The 18,352-nt window shown below is 41.5% G+C and overlaps 1 protein-coding gene across 10 annotated transcripts in view; it reads right to left on the bottom strand.

The window, feature by feature from the left end:
• tenm2a (teneurin transmembrane protein 2a) overlaps positions 1–18,352 on the bottom strand; it is a 266,084-nt gene that overhangs the window by 132,060 nt on the left and 115,672 nt on the right. For 2 of the 10 annotated variants that reach the window (XM_077577343.1, XM_077577344.1), the window contains exon 1: positions 13,233–13,839. The exons of the other annotated variants lie outside the window; for them this stretch is intronic. In XM_077577343.1, the coding sequence (XP_077433469.1) occupies positions 13,233–13,284 (52 nt within the window). In that variant the 5' untranslated portion in view covers positions 13,285–13,839. Of the gene's footprint in view, positions 1–13,232; positions 13,840–18,352 lie in introns of those variants that run through there. 10 annotated transcript variants of the gene reach the window in all.

The raw sequence follows: 18,352 nt of genomic DNA, 5'->3' as shown, positions 1-18,352 counted from the left end.
CAAATTATCACCAGCATCACGGTAATTGACATATTGTTAAATGTACAGTATCTCTCATGTTGATTGTGCAGGTGTATTTAATGTACTGGCCAGTAAATGCTGTTTGATATGTTGTTGGCCGTGGAGTTACTTTGTTACTTGGAGAAGCTTGGACAGATGAAATAAGGAAGTTCCTTAATAGAGCTCTTTTGACTCTATTGAGCTCTCATCAACAAGCCTTTGCCACACACTTTGAACCTTAGTGTCACTGTGGATGCCCTCTAATCTCGCTGCTCTAGCTCCCTCTGTACATCCCTTTCAAGTCAAACATATGGATCACCAAACATAAATTGAATGTCATTTGGGCATTGCATTTTATCTATAGATGCAAATTGGATATGTGGGTTTACTGTGAAATTCCGTGAATAACATGTGTATAAATAATAATAATAATAATAATAATAATAAGCCCAATTTATAATAGCCTTCTTCGACTTGGGATCTTAAAAAAAAAACGTATTCATAGGATTTAACGGTACTATTATGTAAAGATAGACATTTTCAGAGAAGCTGATATTAAATTGACTCAGTTGGGGGCAAACTCCTGACTTGATTATTCATCTTTTTTGTGCTATTTGTAGTTGTCGGAACTGACAAGTGATGCTTTTTATGTCTACAGTTATTACTGGGTCATGCAGCAAAAAACAAACGAATCAGAGCAGTTATGCTCCGTTTTATGTGGGGCTTTCATCAGTCGACTGCTACCCGCAATCCTGCAGCCAAAGTCCTTTTTTTCTGGCTGGCTATTTTAATGAAAGCAAAAGTCAGATGTTGACACAATATGAATGCTATCCTTACCGTGTTGCAGTACTGCTGTTTGTTTGAATATGATGGGAGTGAGATATGGGTGCATGAGCACAAAGGGAAAGAGAAAAAAATAAAAAGAGGGGGGGCTAAACAACTTTTGTCTGATCTCAGAGTCACATAGTGGTTGCTCTGGGAGCAGCAAGAGACCAAAGATAAGTGAGAAGACGAGTTAGAGTGTCTGTCGGGAAGCACTCCGCATACTGTTGTTGTTTTGTTTCCATCTGCAAACTCTTTCTCCCTGCAAGCCACCATGTGTGTTCTAGTGGGTGAATGACTGCCACAGTCCTATAGCCTCCCAAGAGAGCTTACTTCAAACAGACTTGAGAAGCACTGCCAAGGGTTCACTGATTGCCTGTGTGTATATGTGCACAGTGCACACATTTGCATCCATACCATGCCTCTAATGTACCTTTTAGGCCTCTCATCTGCTCTGCTATCTCTCTTTTCATTCCACGACACACAGAGATTCTGATCAAAGTATTGCTGCAAAATGTCACATCACATTTATTCCTCCTCTCCATGTCAGATATAATTACACAATGGTATCTGTTAAGCAGGAGATATTGTGTCAAAAAAATAAATATAAATAAAACTGATAATAAACAAACAACACCCCTCCCTGATTGCTGGCGGGTGTGTGCGCGTGCATGTGCTCTTTTGCCTAGCACGGATGTTTGCTCAACACAACTTTGGGCGAGAAAAGCCAGCGGAGTCCTTGAAGCGGTGTGTTGCTCTAAATAAAATAAATATATTTGAAACACTTTCAACAGTGAAATGGCATTGAATCAACGCTCATTACCTTTGAGTATGTGTCGCTATGCAAACAAACAAATACAAAGAGGTGTAGGGAGGATTCGTTGCCATTAGCACATTGGAAAGGTGTTGCAGTACACAGGATGAAACAATTGGCCTCAACTATTAATACTATTTTCTATTCTTCCTCTTCTACTTGAATCCCGCCTTTCTCTTCATCTTTCCTGATCCGTGTGAAGCGATACTTTGTGCCATTCAAGACCATTTTGTAGGCATGTTTGGTCTTTGGCCTTTCTTCACACACTCAATGCAGATATTGTCCACAAAAACAATGAAACAAAGTGAGCTGGGATTGGCTCCGGATTACCTATGACCCTTAAGGCCTGGATACACCAATCCGGCGTCGGGAGTCGGACAGCGTTGGGCCGACGGCATGCGGCGTCTGATCGGTGTATAAATTACTCATCGTGAAGTCGGATCGAGTTGGAATATGTCGCCCCCCGACATATTGTGTTTCCAACAAATTTGACATGTTGAATCGGCGTCGGGGGCATTTGATCACTGTGATTTGCTGTTAGCAAGCGAATCAGCGCACGGGGCAAGAAGAGCAAATAACAACGCGGATTAACAGTACTCAACTCAACTTTATTGCTTTTTAGGACAGCACACGTGAATATTAAATTCCCCCATAAAGAGGATATGATCATATTTTAGCATAATTTCGGCAAGAAGATTTGCAAAGTCGTTTAAAAAGTCCTTATTGTATTCTGGAGGTCGGTAAATGACACAGCACAATACAGTGACAGTTTGGCCGACTTCAAAGAAGGTGACTTCAAAGTTGTGATTGATGTGATAAATAGACATTGTTTACGTTTACTTTTTGTTTTTTAACAGTCGGCGCTCCTCCACCCTTGGCCTGACGTCCTCGGAGCGTCCAAGTAAGCACAGCCAGGCGGTAGTAATTCAGTCATAGCGGTGGACTCACCAGCGACAGTCCAGGTATCCGTCAGGCAGAAGAAATCTAAGTTGTTGGAAAGAAAAAACTCCCTCAAAATAAACATTTAATTTGTCAATGACCGCGCATTTAACAGCGCAATCCTTGAGGGCAGCACGGCCGAAGCTTTTCGGGTGAACAGACGATCGGTAGCAGCCAGGCGTCGACAGAGTCCAGGATGTGCCACAACGGGAACGGGAAGGGGACGAAGCTTGTTCCGCCGATCGTTTTCGCTATACCAGCTGGCTGCCGCGTCTACCCCGGTTCCGCTGTCAACACCGGTACGAGTTGTTTACGTTTTTATATCCCACCCCCGTAAAGAGGTTGCCAGTTGCCTTTAGGAATAATGACTACCGCTGCCGATGGTACGGAGGGGACTTACTTCCCGCGCATGCGCTGAAGGTATGTAATAGTATGTGTCGGTGCGGTGTGTATTTACATAATTTTTCTACGCGACGAGCCAACGCCACAGGGGGTAGGCGTCGGTCACATTTGGCCGATGTCGGATTGGTGTATCTAGACCTTTAGAAGGACAAGCAGCACAGAACTCTAACTACAGTAAGCGCTAAACTAAAAATAGTCATTTATTAAGATAATAATAATACATAAATAAATGAATCATCTGTTGGCCATTTTTTTAATTAATGCTGGAACTATATATTACAGTTTTTTCAGTTGCTTTCGTACATTTATCAGATCAAAACAGAATTTCTCAAAATCTTGTTTGATTTTCAAATTATCGTGTCACTTGTGCACATCAAAAAAGCAGTTTAATTCTTTGAACCACATACATATAAATATGTACATTTTTTTGCCATGTGCGTTTCTGACATTATCAAACGCTTATGTCATGTTGATGGCCCACCATTAATTTTTCAACGGCCCGCGACATGACAAAAAAAAAATTGGGATGGAGGCAGAGTGTGAAGTGAGGATGTCAAAAAATAGGTGCCTCTATTACTAAAAACATGTTTTATACCGTATATGTTTTACCGTATACTATTTTAAAAATGGTCAGCTTGCTACAGTTTGCTCTTGTTTTGGTCGTATTCGGCTGCTGTTCAGTGCAGGGGTTGATCTAGTCTAGTGGGATATAGGACTAAGAGCCACCCCAAAATCTTAAAAAATCCTGAACTATTTGCCTTATCACATTAACAGAAAGCTGTTATGCATTTAATAAATTAACTAGAAAACACAATATATAATTGCTTACTTAATTAATGTTAGTGTGCTTAATAAATTAAAGTTGCAAGTTTTTAAAGTGGTCCCTGCACCCTTTCATTTCTCTGGATGCGGCCCGGAAACTAAAAAGTTTGGACAATCCTGGGGTGATGGGTCTCTGTTGAATTGTCCCACGCCCCACAAAATGTTGGCATTAGTTCATTGTATAAGTCTTAACATACAAAATGGCTGAACAAGTTGTCATAACATGTCAGACATGTTTCTACATTTCTATTAGACTTTTTTTTCCCTAGGCGAATTTGACTTTTTTTAACAAAGAGAAATGATCAACCAGTTTTCTGAAAATAGCTCATAGCAAGTGAAAATAATTGTGATGTGGATGAGAATTTGTGGACAAAAAGAAGTAGGATGGTTGCAGTCTAATTCCTACAGTATTGCATGAAAAAAGAAATTCCCTTTGGAGATTTTCACAAGTTCACATTTCTACTTTGTGTGTGTGTGTTTTTATGCAGTGCTGCCATTTGCTTTCTGTATCAAAATCAGATGGTTTGTCAACAAATTGCAGTGCCAACAGTAAAAATCTCTCCCAGTCTCTTGCAATCTATCATCTACATGCCCGGAGGTGTAACTTTCAATTTAGAATACTGACTTGAGATTGTCATCAAAACTTAAGCAATAGTTATATTGATACATATGATAACATGACAAAGCAATTTGACTGTGTTAACCGACCACAATGAAACAAAGTCTTATTCTGATGTCAAAGACATGTTCAGGTACACAAATATTTACTTTGGAGCAAATTTACTAATGATTTTGAGAAAGAAAATGGCTTTTGGTAAGGAACCATGATGTTTTTCTAGTTGCACGAATTGTTTTGAGTACATACACTTGCTGTTTTCAAATTTCAATTTTGATCTGAGAAATTTACCAACACAACTTGAGAAAAACTCTAATTTCTAGGGGGAGCCACAATTTACACTGCTGCTGCACGTAGTCTCTACGCTTAACAAATAGTGAGGGCTTTTATTATCAGTCATGTTACTGTATGTGCACGCGTGTGTATTTCTGAATAGCCTATATGAATAGAAGGCATAGTTGAGCAATAGCAATCTACAGCTAACCTTCACAACGCAAATGGAACCCCACCTGAGCTGGCATTTGGCCAATGCCATCACTACTGCATCGGGCTGAAAGCAAACGTGTGCACACGAGCGCGCACAAAGCAACACATATTTTCAGACATCCATCAGGATGCATTAGTGGAACAAAGGCTGAGAGTCACAATGTGTGTCAATGAGAGAGAAGACAGCTCAAGTCCAACTTCCACATGGTGACATATAAATAGGCTGTGAGACATTGTTAATGTGATCAATGAAATCATTTCACTGCTTCTTTTGGCTAATTTTGTTTCATTGTGCGCAAACATAGTTCCAATATTACTTTGCACCAACTTCCTATGCGTATACTCTTGAAAAATCCCACGGAAGACCTATTTTTGACTTCAAAGTGAAACCGCAAGCTACCTGAGCAAAAGCGCCGCCGTGATGCAACTCTCCTGTCTGAGCCGCTGTCCTCAGCCTGTCCCTTAAAATTGGTCTCACATGAACAAGGTAGTGACAGCCAGTGAGGGAAAGGCTAGCTGGCAGCATGGAGTGACTCAGTCTGGGTTGGAGAAAGGAAGGCCCTCCTCCTTTTTTATGTTAATCACAAAGACCCGAAGAGAAGGATTGTGAGAGATGGAAGGGGGAAGATTCTACAGAGAGAACGAAAAGGATGAGTAAGAGATTTAGGAAAGCATCATGGAGTCAATGCTAAAGGGAGAAGAATATTAAAGATGAAGGGAAGTGTTAAGAAAGTGTGGAGGTGGCGGTAGCAGCAGCGAGGCAACGATGGCAGCGGAAGGTTCATAAGAAGAATGGAATGTGCAACGGTTAGTTGGGTTTCAAGTTTACAAACAACACTGTGATGAGCCAATGACTCACTGATGTCATCTCCAAACCCAGAAGGTATAATAAGTCTACATAGATGAACAATGGCACTTCTAAGACAAAAACTCCTTTCCAACACAAAGACTGGGATCAATTTTTCACTTGGGCATGACTGTAAGTGTGACACTTTCATTTGTCACACATTTAACCATAGCATAGATCGATCACTTGCGGTGTTAGTGTTGCATGGCTAGCAAATGGGATCATGCCGCATGTTACTGTTGCAGAGATTGAGGATTTGATGGTTTCTTGCTTAGAGCGAAATTAAAAGGAGAATGAAGAAAATGGTTTGGAGGTGTAAAATATAACTTTTTTGTATGTATTATTGTGCAAAGTATTCAAATTAAGGGATGTCAAGCTTTGCTTTTCATTGTATCACAATCTCTCTTTATATCAAACTGCTATTCACAATTGCTGCTAAGAAATGTCCTTTTGAATTCTAACTAGCACACACACGGGCACACACACGGGCACACACACACCACATAAATGTATTGACTATTAATAATGTTTAACAGTTCCCCTCAATTTTATTTGTATTTCATTTACATTTTTTCAAAGAATTGTACATTAAAAAAAAAAAGTACATTTACAACCTGAGCCTTAATGCATTAAACCGACACCATCCCCCTCTGCTCTTACAGAGAAGGAAACCTTAAAAAGAACCAAGATGTGTTCACACTGCAGGCAAATCCGATTTGTTACATAAATCCAGAAGCTCTTCAATGATCTGATCGGCTTTACTGGGGTCCACACATCAGCATTCTGTACAGATTGTATCGATTGCTGTGGTAAGAGCATAGGTCAGTAAATATGTTGGCCACACAAAATGCCAACGCAAACATATAAGCAGCGAAAAAATGCAAATACAGCATTGAAGCTATACAAGCACTTGCATTGACAGGGTGCAGCACTCATGTCCTCTGCTGTATCACAAGTGCACAGCCACGGAAGAGACTGATACAACAAAAAATGCAGAGACTGGAAACTGGACTGGTGGTGGTGATTTGTAAAAAATCACATTGAATTGAATTAATGCAGAGGTGAGCATTCCATCAATACTGACGAAAAGTTTGTCAATGACAGACACCCATTTTGTTGCCGACTGATGAGAAACTTGGACAATTGACGAACTAAGCATTGATTGAAGTATTTTTTTTGTCCGTCACTGTAATCGTAGTGACGGATGGACTCCCATTTCATTTTTATTGGTACAACTGTATATCACACACAGTGACATTTTCACTGTACAGACAGAAAATAACATGAAAATGCAGCAGAAAAATCAATGAGCTCAAGTTATGTGAGGTGAGCGAATAGCAATGTAAGATGGCCGCCGGTTGCTTCACTATGGTGGCATTAGCAATCCAGGTTATTACACATATCCGTTAGTACAAAAACCATGGCGAACGAGCAAAAATTGTTGTAGACAACAGTGTTTTGTACTTCCCGATTGTTTGTTTTCATTTAAATGTATGTAGACGGTTCAGCCCAAACTGTTTTTGTTGATCATTTAAAAAATAAAACTGTTTTCTGTCGTAGACGATCTTCACTGCCCCCTATAGTCTGGGAGCCTTAGAATACAGCAAGAGCCACACAGAGTATGATAGGCTGCAATCCGTCAATAAATTAAAAGAAGAAGGACATGAAGAAGAAGTAGACAAAGAAAAATAACTCCTTCAGAACTGTGAAATGTAAGAAAATGTCATTATTAATACTTAATTTGAGCTAGTCGTGTCACTTAATAAAGTTTGCTAATTTGAATGAAAGAAAAAAAATCACCTGTTCATCACAGTAATAACGATGACGGAGTGACGCATTGGTGAAATAAATTTATGGTCCTAAAATAGGGGCTGTAATTTAGCAATGACGGATAGACAATTACAGTTTGGTTTGGCTTGAAACATTGATGGGTTGCTGATGGTGATGGTCCTGGACATTGACGAATGATGGACCGTCAAAATTCATTGGTGCACCCTTCTCTGCATGAAATGCAGCGTTATGACACTTCTAACCACTGCTTGGGATACAAGCTGAATATAAAAAAAAGTAGCAAAAAAAGTGTGATTAGGGGGAAAATGTGGATGAGGGAACAAGAATAATTCCATAACATTACCAATAGTAAACTCATTAGCGTCACTCAATATCAAAATATTGTACAATAACGTTTCCTCACTAAAAGGCATTAAGCGAGGATTCAGAGGATCTTATTACTGCCAGTTTTACTACTGCTAAATTTAACCTAAAAATCCCATGATGGCATGCAAACATGCCCTTTAGGAGCTGTGGACAGCAGAAGGATATCAAAGCAATATGGTTAAATGCCAAGTTTTTGGTGATGCGAGGATGTCATGTTGCTTTCGATCATTTTGTAGAAAAACGTCAACTATTTCAGAACCAAATCAGACAAATCTCAGTACGGGTGTGTCGCCATGCCATTGCCTGAGTGTGAATTAATTGAGAAACCTACTGTTAAAACGTTTAGCTTTTTTTCTGCAGCGGAATAAAAGTGTGAATTTTTGAGGACCAGCGTTCACACGTGGAGAGTGCGGAAAATGATTAGATGGTGTCAGCCGAGAATGGAGGGGTGCTTGGAGCCATGGGAGGAGTGGGATGTGTGATGGGATAGGTGACACACATGGCAGCGCCACATGCAGATGGCACACATGGATGAACAGCCAGCGTGGCGAAGCATGAAATCGGCCACCTCGCTGGACCCCCAACGCCCCCACCCCAACCCCCCATACATACACATACACACTGAGAAAAGCAGTCATTGTGCCAATCCTTTACTCACCCAAATCACCACTGTGAAAATTAAAACCAACACACGTCCATACAAAAACAACCGCATAACCTCCCAATGCCGCGCACACACACACACGCACACACACACACACACACACACACACACACACACACACACACACACACACACACACACACACACACACACACACACAAGGTGATGGAAAATACATCAGTAGTTAAGAGGTGAGTTTTCAGGATTTGACGGAAAACTTTTTCACGTCATCAAAATCCATCCTAACAAGTTCCTCATTATTCTGCTACAAACACAAGATTGTCTTGCTGGCTGAGTGCATTTGCATCAGAGTGATGTAAAACCTCCCACTTGTGCACCCGATGAGAGACCGGACAGATTGGACATGCAAAAATGATGATCAAGATTTCAACAATGCTCTCACACTCACACTTGCACGCACACACACACACACACACACACACACACACACACACACACACACACACACACACACACACACACACACACACACACACACACACACACACACATATAATGGCCAGGCTGCATGTATCATAGACAAATGTACAGGTGCTGATGGGCCCGCACACAATAAATGCGCCGCATCTGGGAAGGACACAGGGGGCTGAAAGCAATCTTCCAGTTGACCTTGAGTGGGGAGGACAAAATGTGTGATGGAAGGGAAGAAAAAAAGCCAACACGAGGAAAAGGAGTGAAATACATAATCTATCTCCAGCGGTGGCGGGAGTGAATGCTTTTACGTTGATTGAGGACGAATCAACCGCCGGATAAACGGGGAAGCTAATTTTCCTCATGCCGAGCGCTATCGAGACATTAAAATGAAAAAAAAAGAGAGAGAGTTGAGAATGAGGATGGCAAAAGAGGGAGAGGATCAGTGGGTGGAGAGGAAAGCAGAATCAGTAAAGCGGCCGAAGTAGGTGGAAGCACAGACGGAGAGCGAGTGAAGCAGACAGAGACAGATGGACGGAGTAAAGAGAGGCAAAGCCAGAGAGGACAAGAGAGCGGACTTTGGAGATGCCACTGTTCACTTTCGAGTCAGCGTTGCCTTTTAATGACTCACCACAAAATTCTCTCACTGTGCATGTGTGTGTGTATGACCCACTAGTCTTATATCAGAGATGAATTTTTTTTTAACCATCTGGTCCCACACATGCTAATTTGTTTAGCTGTGACACGCACATTTCAATTGCTTTGCTATTCTCCCTCTCTTGTGCATTGTGCTTCCTCCACTCACCTTTCGCTTTTGTGTCCGAACTTGGTTCACTAAATTGTTCCCATCTATTGTTTCCTCATACATAGTCCTGATGCACCTCCTGCGCTCCCACATTGACATTAATTTATATACTATTGTCATACTGCCTCATTAGGGTTGTGGGTAAGGTGGTGCCCATTCCAGCTGGCTGTTGGTGAGAGACGGACTACACCGTGAGGTGAGGTTGTCAGCCAATTGCAGCGCACCTCCAGTAGCCATTCCCAACCATTCACACTCACAATTAGAATTATATGGACAATTTAGAATCTTCAACAAAACTATTGTTTGCTTTTGATTATATATTACAAATTGCTGGCATTGCACCAAAACCTTGTGCCTCGAAAATCAGCACTTTTCAGAAGATCCCAAAATACAGCATGTTTGTTCATTTTCAGCACTTTGGATTGGTCAATAATTCGTAGAAATGAAACCAATATGTGGAGAGTGGACTGAACAAAATTATAGATTTAGAAAAAATTATAACAATAAATTTCCCACATTGTCACTTACACTAAATTAGTTTTGAGATTTTGGCTTGAGGGAAGGAGGGAGGGAGGGATAGAGAGAGAGAGAGAGAGAGAGAGAGAGAGAGAGAGAGAGAGAGAGAGAGAGAGAGAGAGAGAGAGAGAGAGAGAGAGAAGAGATGTATAACATGTGATATATATATACGTGAATGCCTAAAAGCAATGTTTTTGGCAATACAATACCATAGCTATTGATGTAGTAACGTGAAGTGAGTTTCGTTATTATACAAAAAAAAAAAAAACCTTTGCAAAATGTCTCGATCTGGTCTTAAACTCTTATTGGGCCAAACAAATCTATTAGTACTATTTAAAATGAATAGGAATGGTGGTCTCTTCTTTTTTTCCATGGCTATATATATGCACACGGCATTCTGTTGAATAAAATGTGCCAGGATGTTCAAACAAGTGTCTGAGACAGTGGGAGAGTGAGGTATGAATAGAATGTGTGCACTCTCAGTACCTAAGGAGGCCATTAGGTGGAGCTGGTGCCTGGCAGAGAGCAGAGAGAGGAAAGGGCAGGATGGACAATTAAAGGGAAGGCTTTCCTCTCTTCTTAGCTGTTATCATTCATTTATCTTGCTGAATGAATAAAACACCTTTTCAATTATTATTATTTTTTTGCATATGCCTAATTTTATTCTTGCTTGTGCTCCTGTTGTATCGTGTAAAAATACACAGTTTTATGAATAAAATAACCTTGAATGTACCATTATAATGTTTGAAATGATCTGATGCTGAATTAAAAGCCAAATGAAACTTCCGTGAAATTCCATGCAACGGCTATTGCTCCATTCGACAAAGCTGCTTTGGACCTTCGCCATCTTTGTGAGAACACACACAGACACACACACACCTAGGCGGCATGCAAAGATCGCCTTGGCACCATGAAAAAAAAGGAGGGGTGGGGGGGCCTTTGCCTTGAAGAAGTGCAGGTGACCACAGATGGCGCTCTGTCTGTGTCACTCTTTTTTTCGCTCTGTTTTTGTGCCACAGATGGACTCAATTACACATTTTTCTCTCACAAGGCCCTTGGACACATTCTCATTCAGCATCAGCATTTATACATGTCTGTTTTGTTTAGTGTCACGAACGGGGGTGCTTGATCCATCTGTCTTCATTTACACAACACGTAAAATGGGAGCATGAGTGTAATTCAATTTATTTAATACATGTGACATATGAGGTAACAAGTGTGGATGGGGGGTAACTTGACAGCCAATAGGGCCACCCACTCTGTAAATCAGGAAGTGAATCACTGATCTGTCATCAGTCTTCAAGTCAGGACCCTCCTAATTAGTCACCATGGATACCACAGGAAGCCTACCATGCCAATCATGTTCTGTCAGCTGGAGCAATCAGAAAGAGACATTTGGGGGTATCTACCGCTGGGCTGGACGTGAGTGTATGTGTGTGTGACTGGATATCGTGTGTGCATGTTTTCTATTGATAATGTTTGTCAGATATGTAAATGTATCAAAGATGGTGAGAGCCTGAAGGAATGGTTTAATTGGCTATAGTGCAAGCCAAGTTTTCATACTCTTGAATAAAATGTATAATAAAATATATATTTTTAAGTTTTCATACTCTTAATATAAAAAGTGTGTGTGTGGGGGGGCTAATGTTAAACTAATATAAATATGTTTGCATCTTTTAGTCATTGATACAGTAATTTCATAATAATTCATAAATTTGAGCTAAAATTTAAAAGATGTACTGACTGTACTGTAAAAAAAAATAAACGAGTGTGAAATTGATTTGCTGTGATTGGCTGGCAACCAGTTCAGGGTGTACCCCGCCTACTACCCGAAGCCAGCTGGGTTAGGCTACAGCGCCCCCCGCGACGCGACCCTTGTGAGGACGAGCGGTTAAGAAAATGGATGGATGGATGGAAATTGATTTGCGTTGAGGTCATTTTTCTGCCACTAGATGGCATAATTGCATTTGTAAGACGGTGACAGCTCAGTGCATTTTTCTAGAGCTATCTAATCTTTAACATGAAGTAACTTGTGAAATTATGCACATTTTTAAAATTGCAAAATACAACTTGACCCCAGTCTCTACAAATATATACATTATTATTCCATTTATTACTGCTAAATTTTGACGTGGACGTGTCTGCTGAGTTGCAACTGGAATTCCCCCAGAACAGGCTTTCCAAGTAAAGGGCGGTCATTAATCGTGCGTTAACAAAATTAGTGGCATTTAAGGAACTTTAAATTAACTCAAATTCATGCACTAATTTTGACACCCTTAATATATATATTCCCTCTCTATAACATAAACACTACACTAACAATAAAAATAAAAGATCAAAACAAGTCTGAAAACTTACAAATGAAGTCCATTTATTAATCAACCTTGAATTAATGAGGCAAATAACTGAAAGTAACCTTGTAAACTGAGGTGCTCACACATGCATAAATTAAATAAAGTGAAAGAGGGCAACCAGAGCCCCATACTTTTCTTGCCATCAGCTACCTGCCACTCACTATAATTACCATCAACTCAAAAGGTGATCACCACAAGGCTGGGGGGCACAAAAGTGCGCTTATACACACACACACACAATTCAGCGATGACTTCAAATTAATGGCCAAACCGTTCACATACGCACACACACTTGCAGAATGTCAACTGACACTCAGAACTTGGAATGCACATCAAAGCCAAGTTTGTTTGTATGACCACCACGTAAACACACACACACATAGATATTCATAAAGCAAAGTTCAACAAAATTAAAAACATGGTCGACAATTTTAAAAATCAGCACATTGGTCAAGTGAAATCAAGGCTCTATTGTTACCGCCGGAATGGTCTGTAGATGCCGCAGCACAATCGTATGGGACTGCTGTATAATGACAAGTGTCTGGGGGGGTCTTACCTGTCTCGTGAGAGAGGGTCTTTGTTCTTCCTGTGTTGCCTGAGTGATGCATCGCTAGCACTTCTATCGCTTTCTGATGAACCCTCTACACCCTTATGTCCTCTCCTCTACTCCGCTCCGCTCTCGTCAGAGAGCCCTTGTCTTATTTCTCAATGTTTGTCGCCCCACGTTTTCCCGCCGTTCTTCTATCTTCTCTTTCAGGCTGTTCTGAGGCAAGCTTTGAGAAGCTCAGTCCATTCGCTGAGTGCCAGAAAGGCAGAAGGAAAAGGAGCTCTATAGAAGCACACTCAAGCAGTGTGGGACAAGACACTAAAACGCACGTGTAGCTGTTGCACTGCGGAGACCAACGCTGCGCACCAACATGCTTCGGGAAAAAAAAATGACCACGGAGCTTTGTGCTGCTATCCCCTTTGCCAGGAGACTGCACGTCTTTTTGCAACGCTCACACTTCTTCCTTTTTTTAGCTCAATCCGTCACACATCAAGGTCAAGGCGGGCACAAGGGGACTAGATGGATGAGGAGAAACTGGGAATGGAGAAGAGAGAGCCTTTCAGCCTGTGGCAGGCTGAGCAGAAGAGAGGGAGAGATGTGGCTGCAGCTCCATCCTCCATCTGGTCACGGCTGAGACTGAGAGCAGACTCATCGCGCACACATTCCCTCCTCTCTCTCCCCCCCTCTCGCTCTCTCTCTGCCATTCTCTCCGATCTAGAGGGAGAAAGAGCGACTGTGAGAGCTAATGAGTGAGCCAAAGGGATGGAGAAAAGCACGGGAGACAAAAACAAAGGAGTGTTGCTCGGAGAGAATGGTGAGGTGACAATGTGAGTGGCAGAATGTTATTGACCACAGGAGTGTTTTCTGGAGAGAAAACAAAAAATGTGGTCATGATAGGTTAAGGAATGAGGATGCAATGAGAAGAGCAGGTGATTGAAGAATGTATGAGAGAAATGGTCAGAAGGAAAATAAAACGTAATCAAAGAGGAAGGAGGGCAGAGGCAACTGCAGAGATTAAGCCAATAGTATGTCAGCTCTCTCATGGGATGGACAATTGTACATACATTCTCAAAATGAGCCAACATACAAGATAATAGAAAATAATCACTCAATGCAACCTCTAGAGACTTTGTAAACGCTGCAATAAAGAGTGGACAAATCAGCCAGTCATCACTTTCAGACAACACATTACTTTCAAGATGATGTTTTTTTGGTCATTATTAGATAAATAATGAATAAACTGATGCATTAAACATCAGTTGATGTGAAGGCTACTTAATAAAATGAAAATTAACAACCCTTCTAATGCGTCCATGTGACTCAGAGTCCCCGTATTATCCAGCAGAGGGCAGCCATCTAGTCTTATTTCAATCAGCAGGTTTGATGTAACTTTGAATTCATTAGAATATTTGTACGCTTTATGGAAAAAGAAATGGTACATACGAGAGTCAGGGATTATACATTCAGACAACCGACTTAAAAAAACATGTTCATTTTTCAGTGCTTGTGACACTGATGTGGATAATGAACCATGAACAGCAGAAGAAGAACGACACAGACCTTTAGGTGGACAGTGATTGAAAACAGTGAGAACATCAATAAACCCACTTTGAACATCTGCAGAAACCATTGAACAAAAGAGTGCATGCACGCGTACTGTAAGAATTGCAACATTGAAAAAATGCCAACCTCTGTGCCACGGCTACAGAAGGCCATTGTTAGCCTCATTTTCTACCTCTTCATGTGACATTGCCAGATCTTATCATCTGCAGCACCCCGGCGTGCGCATAGGTGGTTTGTATGTGTCAGCACGTACGTGCATGTTCACACATACGTATGTGGGGATCAAGACTGCCGTGAACACATACAGTTTCGCTCCCTTGGTATACGCACTTGCATACACAGGTGTCGAGACTAGATTTACAGCAGAGGCGGGGCCAGGGGTGGGGCGGCGAGGGTGTGGTGGGGGATTGCAGCTATGACTTCATCCCAATAAAACTGAGAGTGGCGCCCAGGTAGGCTCAGTGGGGCCACAGGGGGAGACGGCGGATTTTGAGATGAGGTTTACATCAATTTGTCATGATGAAAAACTCATCCGAGACAGAAACAAATTGCTTTCTTGACAACACCTTGTAATACTCTATCATACACACATGCGCAGATTCACTCTCAAGAGCCTCTGCATGGCACATGTGTATGCGCATGTGCCATGCATGTCAACAAAGAGTGATACATTTTCTTCATCAGGTTGTTCATCATTGCCACCCCGCATCATTATGCCTGTGCATAATCCCTATAACCTTTAGTTTACCTCTGCATGGGCTAAAATTAGGCTATTCCTCCCACTTTCTACAATGACTGGTCAACTTACTCTTTTACAGTTGCAAGACAATACGCCACATAAGAATTGATTTCTTGTATTGCCTGTCGCCAAAACAACCGTTGTCTGGAACTTTTCTCCCGTGTGGGAATGCTGGACTATCCATTATCACTTCCCCCATTCTCATTTGCTTCGTGTTCCTGAGTAGGCCACCCGAGGCTGTCTCCATGGCAACGAAACCATATGTTTTGGTGTGGCAAATGGAAAATTTTGACACAGACTTACATATTAAAGATTCCACAAAATGCATATGCATCCCTTATCACCATTTTTGTATGGCTTTGCCTTAGCCTCCTTTTCCCTGTGACAGTCCATGTGCGCTGCATATCATTTCTCGTTTCTCCCCGTCCATATGTCCAACTGAGTTTTGACATTTTATTATGTGGCTGTATGTGCTGTGGCCCCCTTTAAAGGAGCAGAGGTTGCGATCCTGACCACAAGTGGTCTACAAAGTGGACGGAAAGATGGATGCTGATGACATTTCAATTCTGGAACTGGTTAATTAAATTTATATTATTTGTTGTTAGATTTTTTTCTAAAACAAGTACACCAGCGTACGGAAAGTATTGGGTGCAACTTTAGCGCTTTGTGTTTCTTATACTATTCAATCATCTTCAACAGTCAACACTAGCCACCCTCAAAAATAATTTCCTTAGTGATATTTTTTCTTTGTTTTCGCTTGCCTTTTCCAACCCTTCACCTGCCTCCTGAACTGAAACATGGAGGAGAAGAGAACGAAGGAGGGATGCAGGGAGGGAGCGAGAGGGGAATAGATGGAGAGGGAAGGTGTGCTGTAAGGTGCCCCCTTGGGTTGAACATGGTCATTTGTCATCAGGCTGAAAGCTTAAGAAAAGACTAGTTAACCTTTGCAGCAGATCCCCGTGAGACACAGGAATAAACACAGCAAAGCAAAATGCCTCCTCCCACCGATGTATCAGCAAACACACACACACACACACACACACACACACACACACACACACACACACACACACACACACACTTGCAAGACCCTTCCAGCCGGTTTAAAAATGCACGATCAATAGCGGTGAAAGCATAGCAGAAGAAGCCACCAGCACCCTTTACAACTCTTCTCCTCAAGAAAGCTTGGTTGTCTCCAAGGTCCTTTTCCTTCCCTACTTCATCCTCCCCCATCCTCATGATCCCCACACCCAAGCCAGAGTAATTAATCACCTTGTGCTAATGAGCTATTAACTAATAACAGACTGACATGCCTCTGCCTGCATGTGCGCGTGTGTGTCTACGCAAGCATGTGCAAGTGTCACCAGGGCCACCCTCAACACACTCATGTGATTAATAAGGTTAAGCTCTTATTAGGCAGGGAGCACAAGAAGTAAACCCACAAGCCCCTTGTGCATGCATTAAAAATAACACAAAATCTCACATTACTTTCATCAGCATAACTGATGTTGGCTTCATATGAAGCCTGAGTTAAGGGAAAACAAACTAGGGCACATGAAAAGTAAAACTCAATTCTTTCATACATTTGACCATACATTCTCATTACAGTATCAGCATGCTGACTCTGTATAATAATCGCATTTCAGCAACGAAAAAGCAACACCAAATTTATTCAGACTACTTTGTCAGCTCCAAACAACTTCACTTATAAAGCTCTACAAGTGCTGATAATTTGCATTTCTAGCACTTTTGTCGCCATTTTTCACTTACATTTAGTTGCTCAATGATTGATCTTATGATAAAAAATAACCCCTGCTCCTATCAACCGAGCAATGCATTAATTTAGAAAGAGGGGGGGAACAATGGCCTCTACAATGGCATTCACATTTTGTCCTCCCCTGACTTTCACGTTTGAGTACAGTACCATGGACAGCAACACAAAAGCGGCCTCTTTTTTTAAGAAGTGTTCTTAGATCAATGCCCTTGTGTTGGACACACACTGACGATATACACACAAACACAGGAACAGAATTGGTTACTTAAGAGCTGTAAATAATAACGTAACATTGTGAATGCCACAGTGCGCATAAACACTATGTGCAGTCTGTGAGCCATTACAAATATTCACTTCTCCATGTCTCTGACCCAAACAGTGTGTCCCTCTGGAGAACTCTTGCACATATCGAGACTCATTTGCATTCTCCCTTTCCCCTCATTTTTTGTGTGTGTGCGCAGCTTCAGAAGTGAACAGCTGCTTAATGGTCATAGCTCTTCAGAGACGGGACTTTGGGAGGCACATTGGGGGCTTGGGGCGAGCATAGTTTTGTGAAGGCGCACACACACTTGCACACACACGCACACACAGACAAATACAAAGGCTGAGGCACACAACAGGTATAGCCTTGATCAGCTCTGTAAGCAAATTGTGACCATTGACCAGATGTTTTCCTTCCCCAAAGTGACATTGTAGCATTTTCACACTGTTTAATTTTACTACAATGGAAAACCAAGTTTGGCACATGCATTTTATAGCCGCCTATATGAGACAAAGAGTGAGATTTTCTAAAATATACTGTGGATAGAATAGATATCGATAAAAGAATGTTGCATTTTGACATAGATGATCATGTTCGTCATCATGTTCCAAGCAGTAGATTGTGGGCCTAATTCTGTACTAGGCTGATATCATTGACATCTTTGGGCTCTCTGAGCTAAATACATGGATGGCTGCACACAAGAAGCAGTGGAGGGTGTGTGTAATACCTCATTTAAAATCAAAAAGGGGGATTGAAGCTGGATTTTGTGGAGTACAGAAGGTTGAGTGCTT

The sequence above is a fragment of the Vanacampus margaritifer genome, chromosome 10 (genome assembly GCF_051991255.1).
Source record: "Vanacampus margaritifer isolate UIUO_Vmar chromosome 10, RoL_Vmar_1.0, whole genome shotgun sequence".
NCBI lineage: Eukaryota > Metazoa > Chordata > Actinopteri > Syngnathiformes > Syngnathidae > Vanacampus > Vanacampus margaritifer.
Note: the sequence above shows the minus strand (reverse complement) of the source record. Positions and strands in the feature narration are given on the sequence as shown.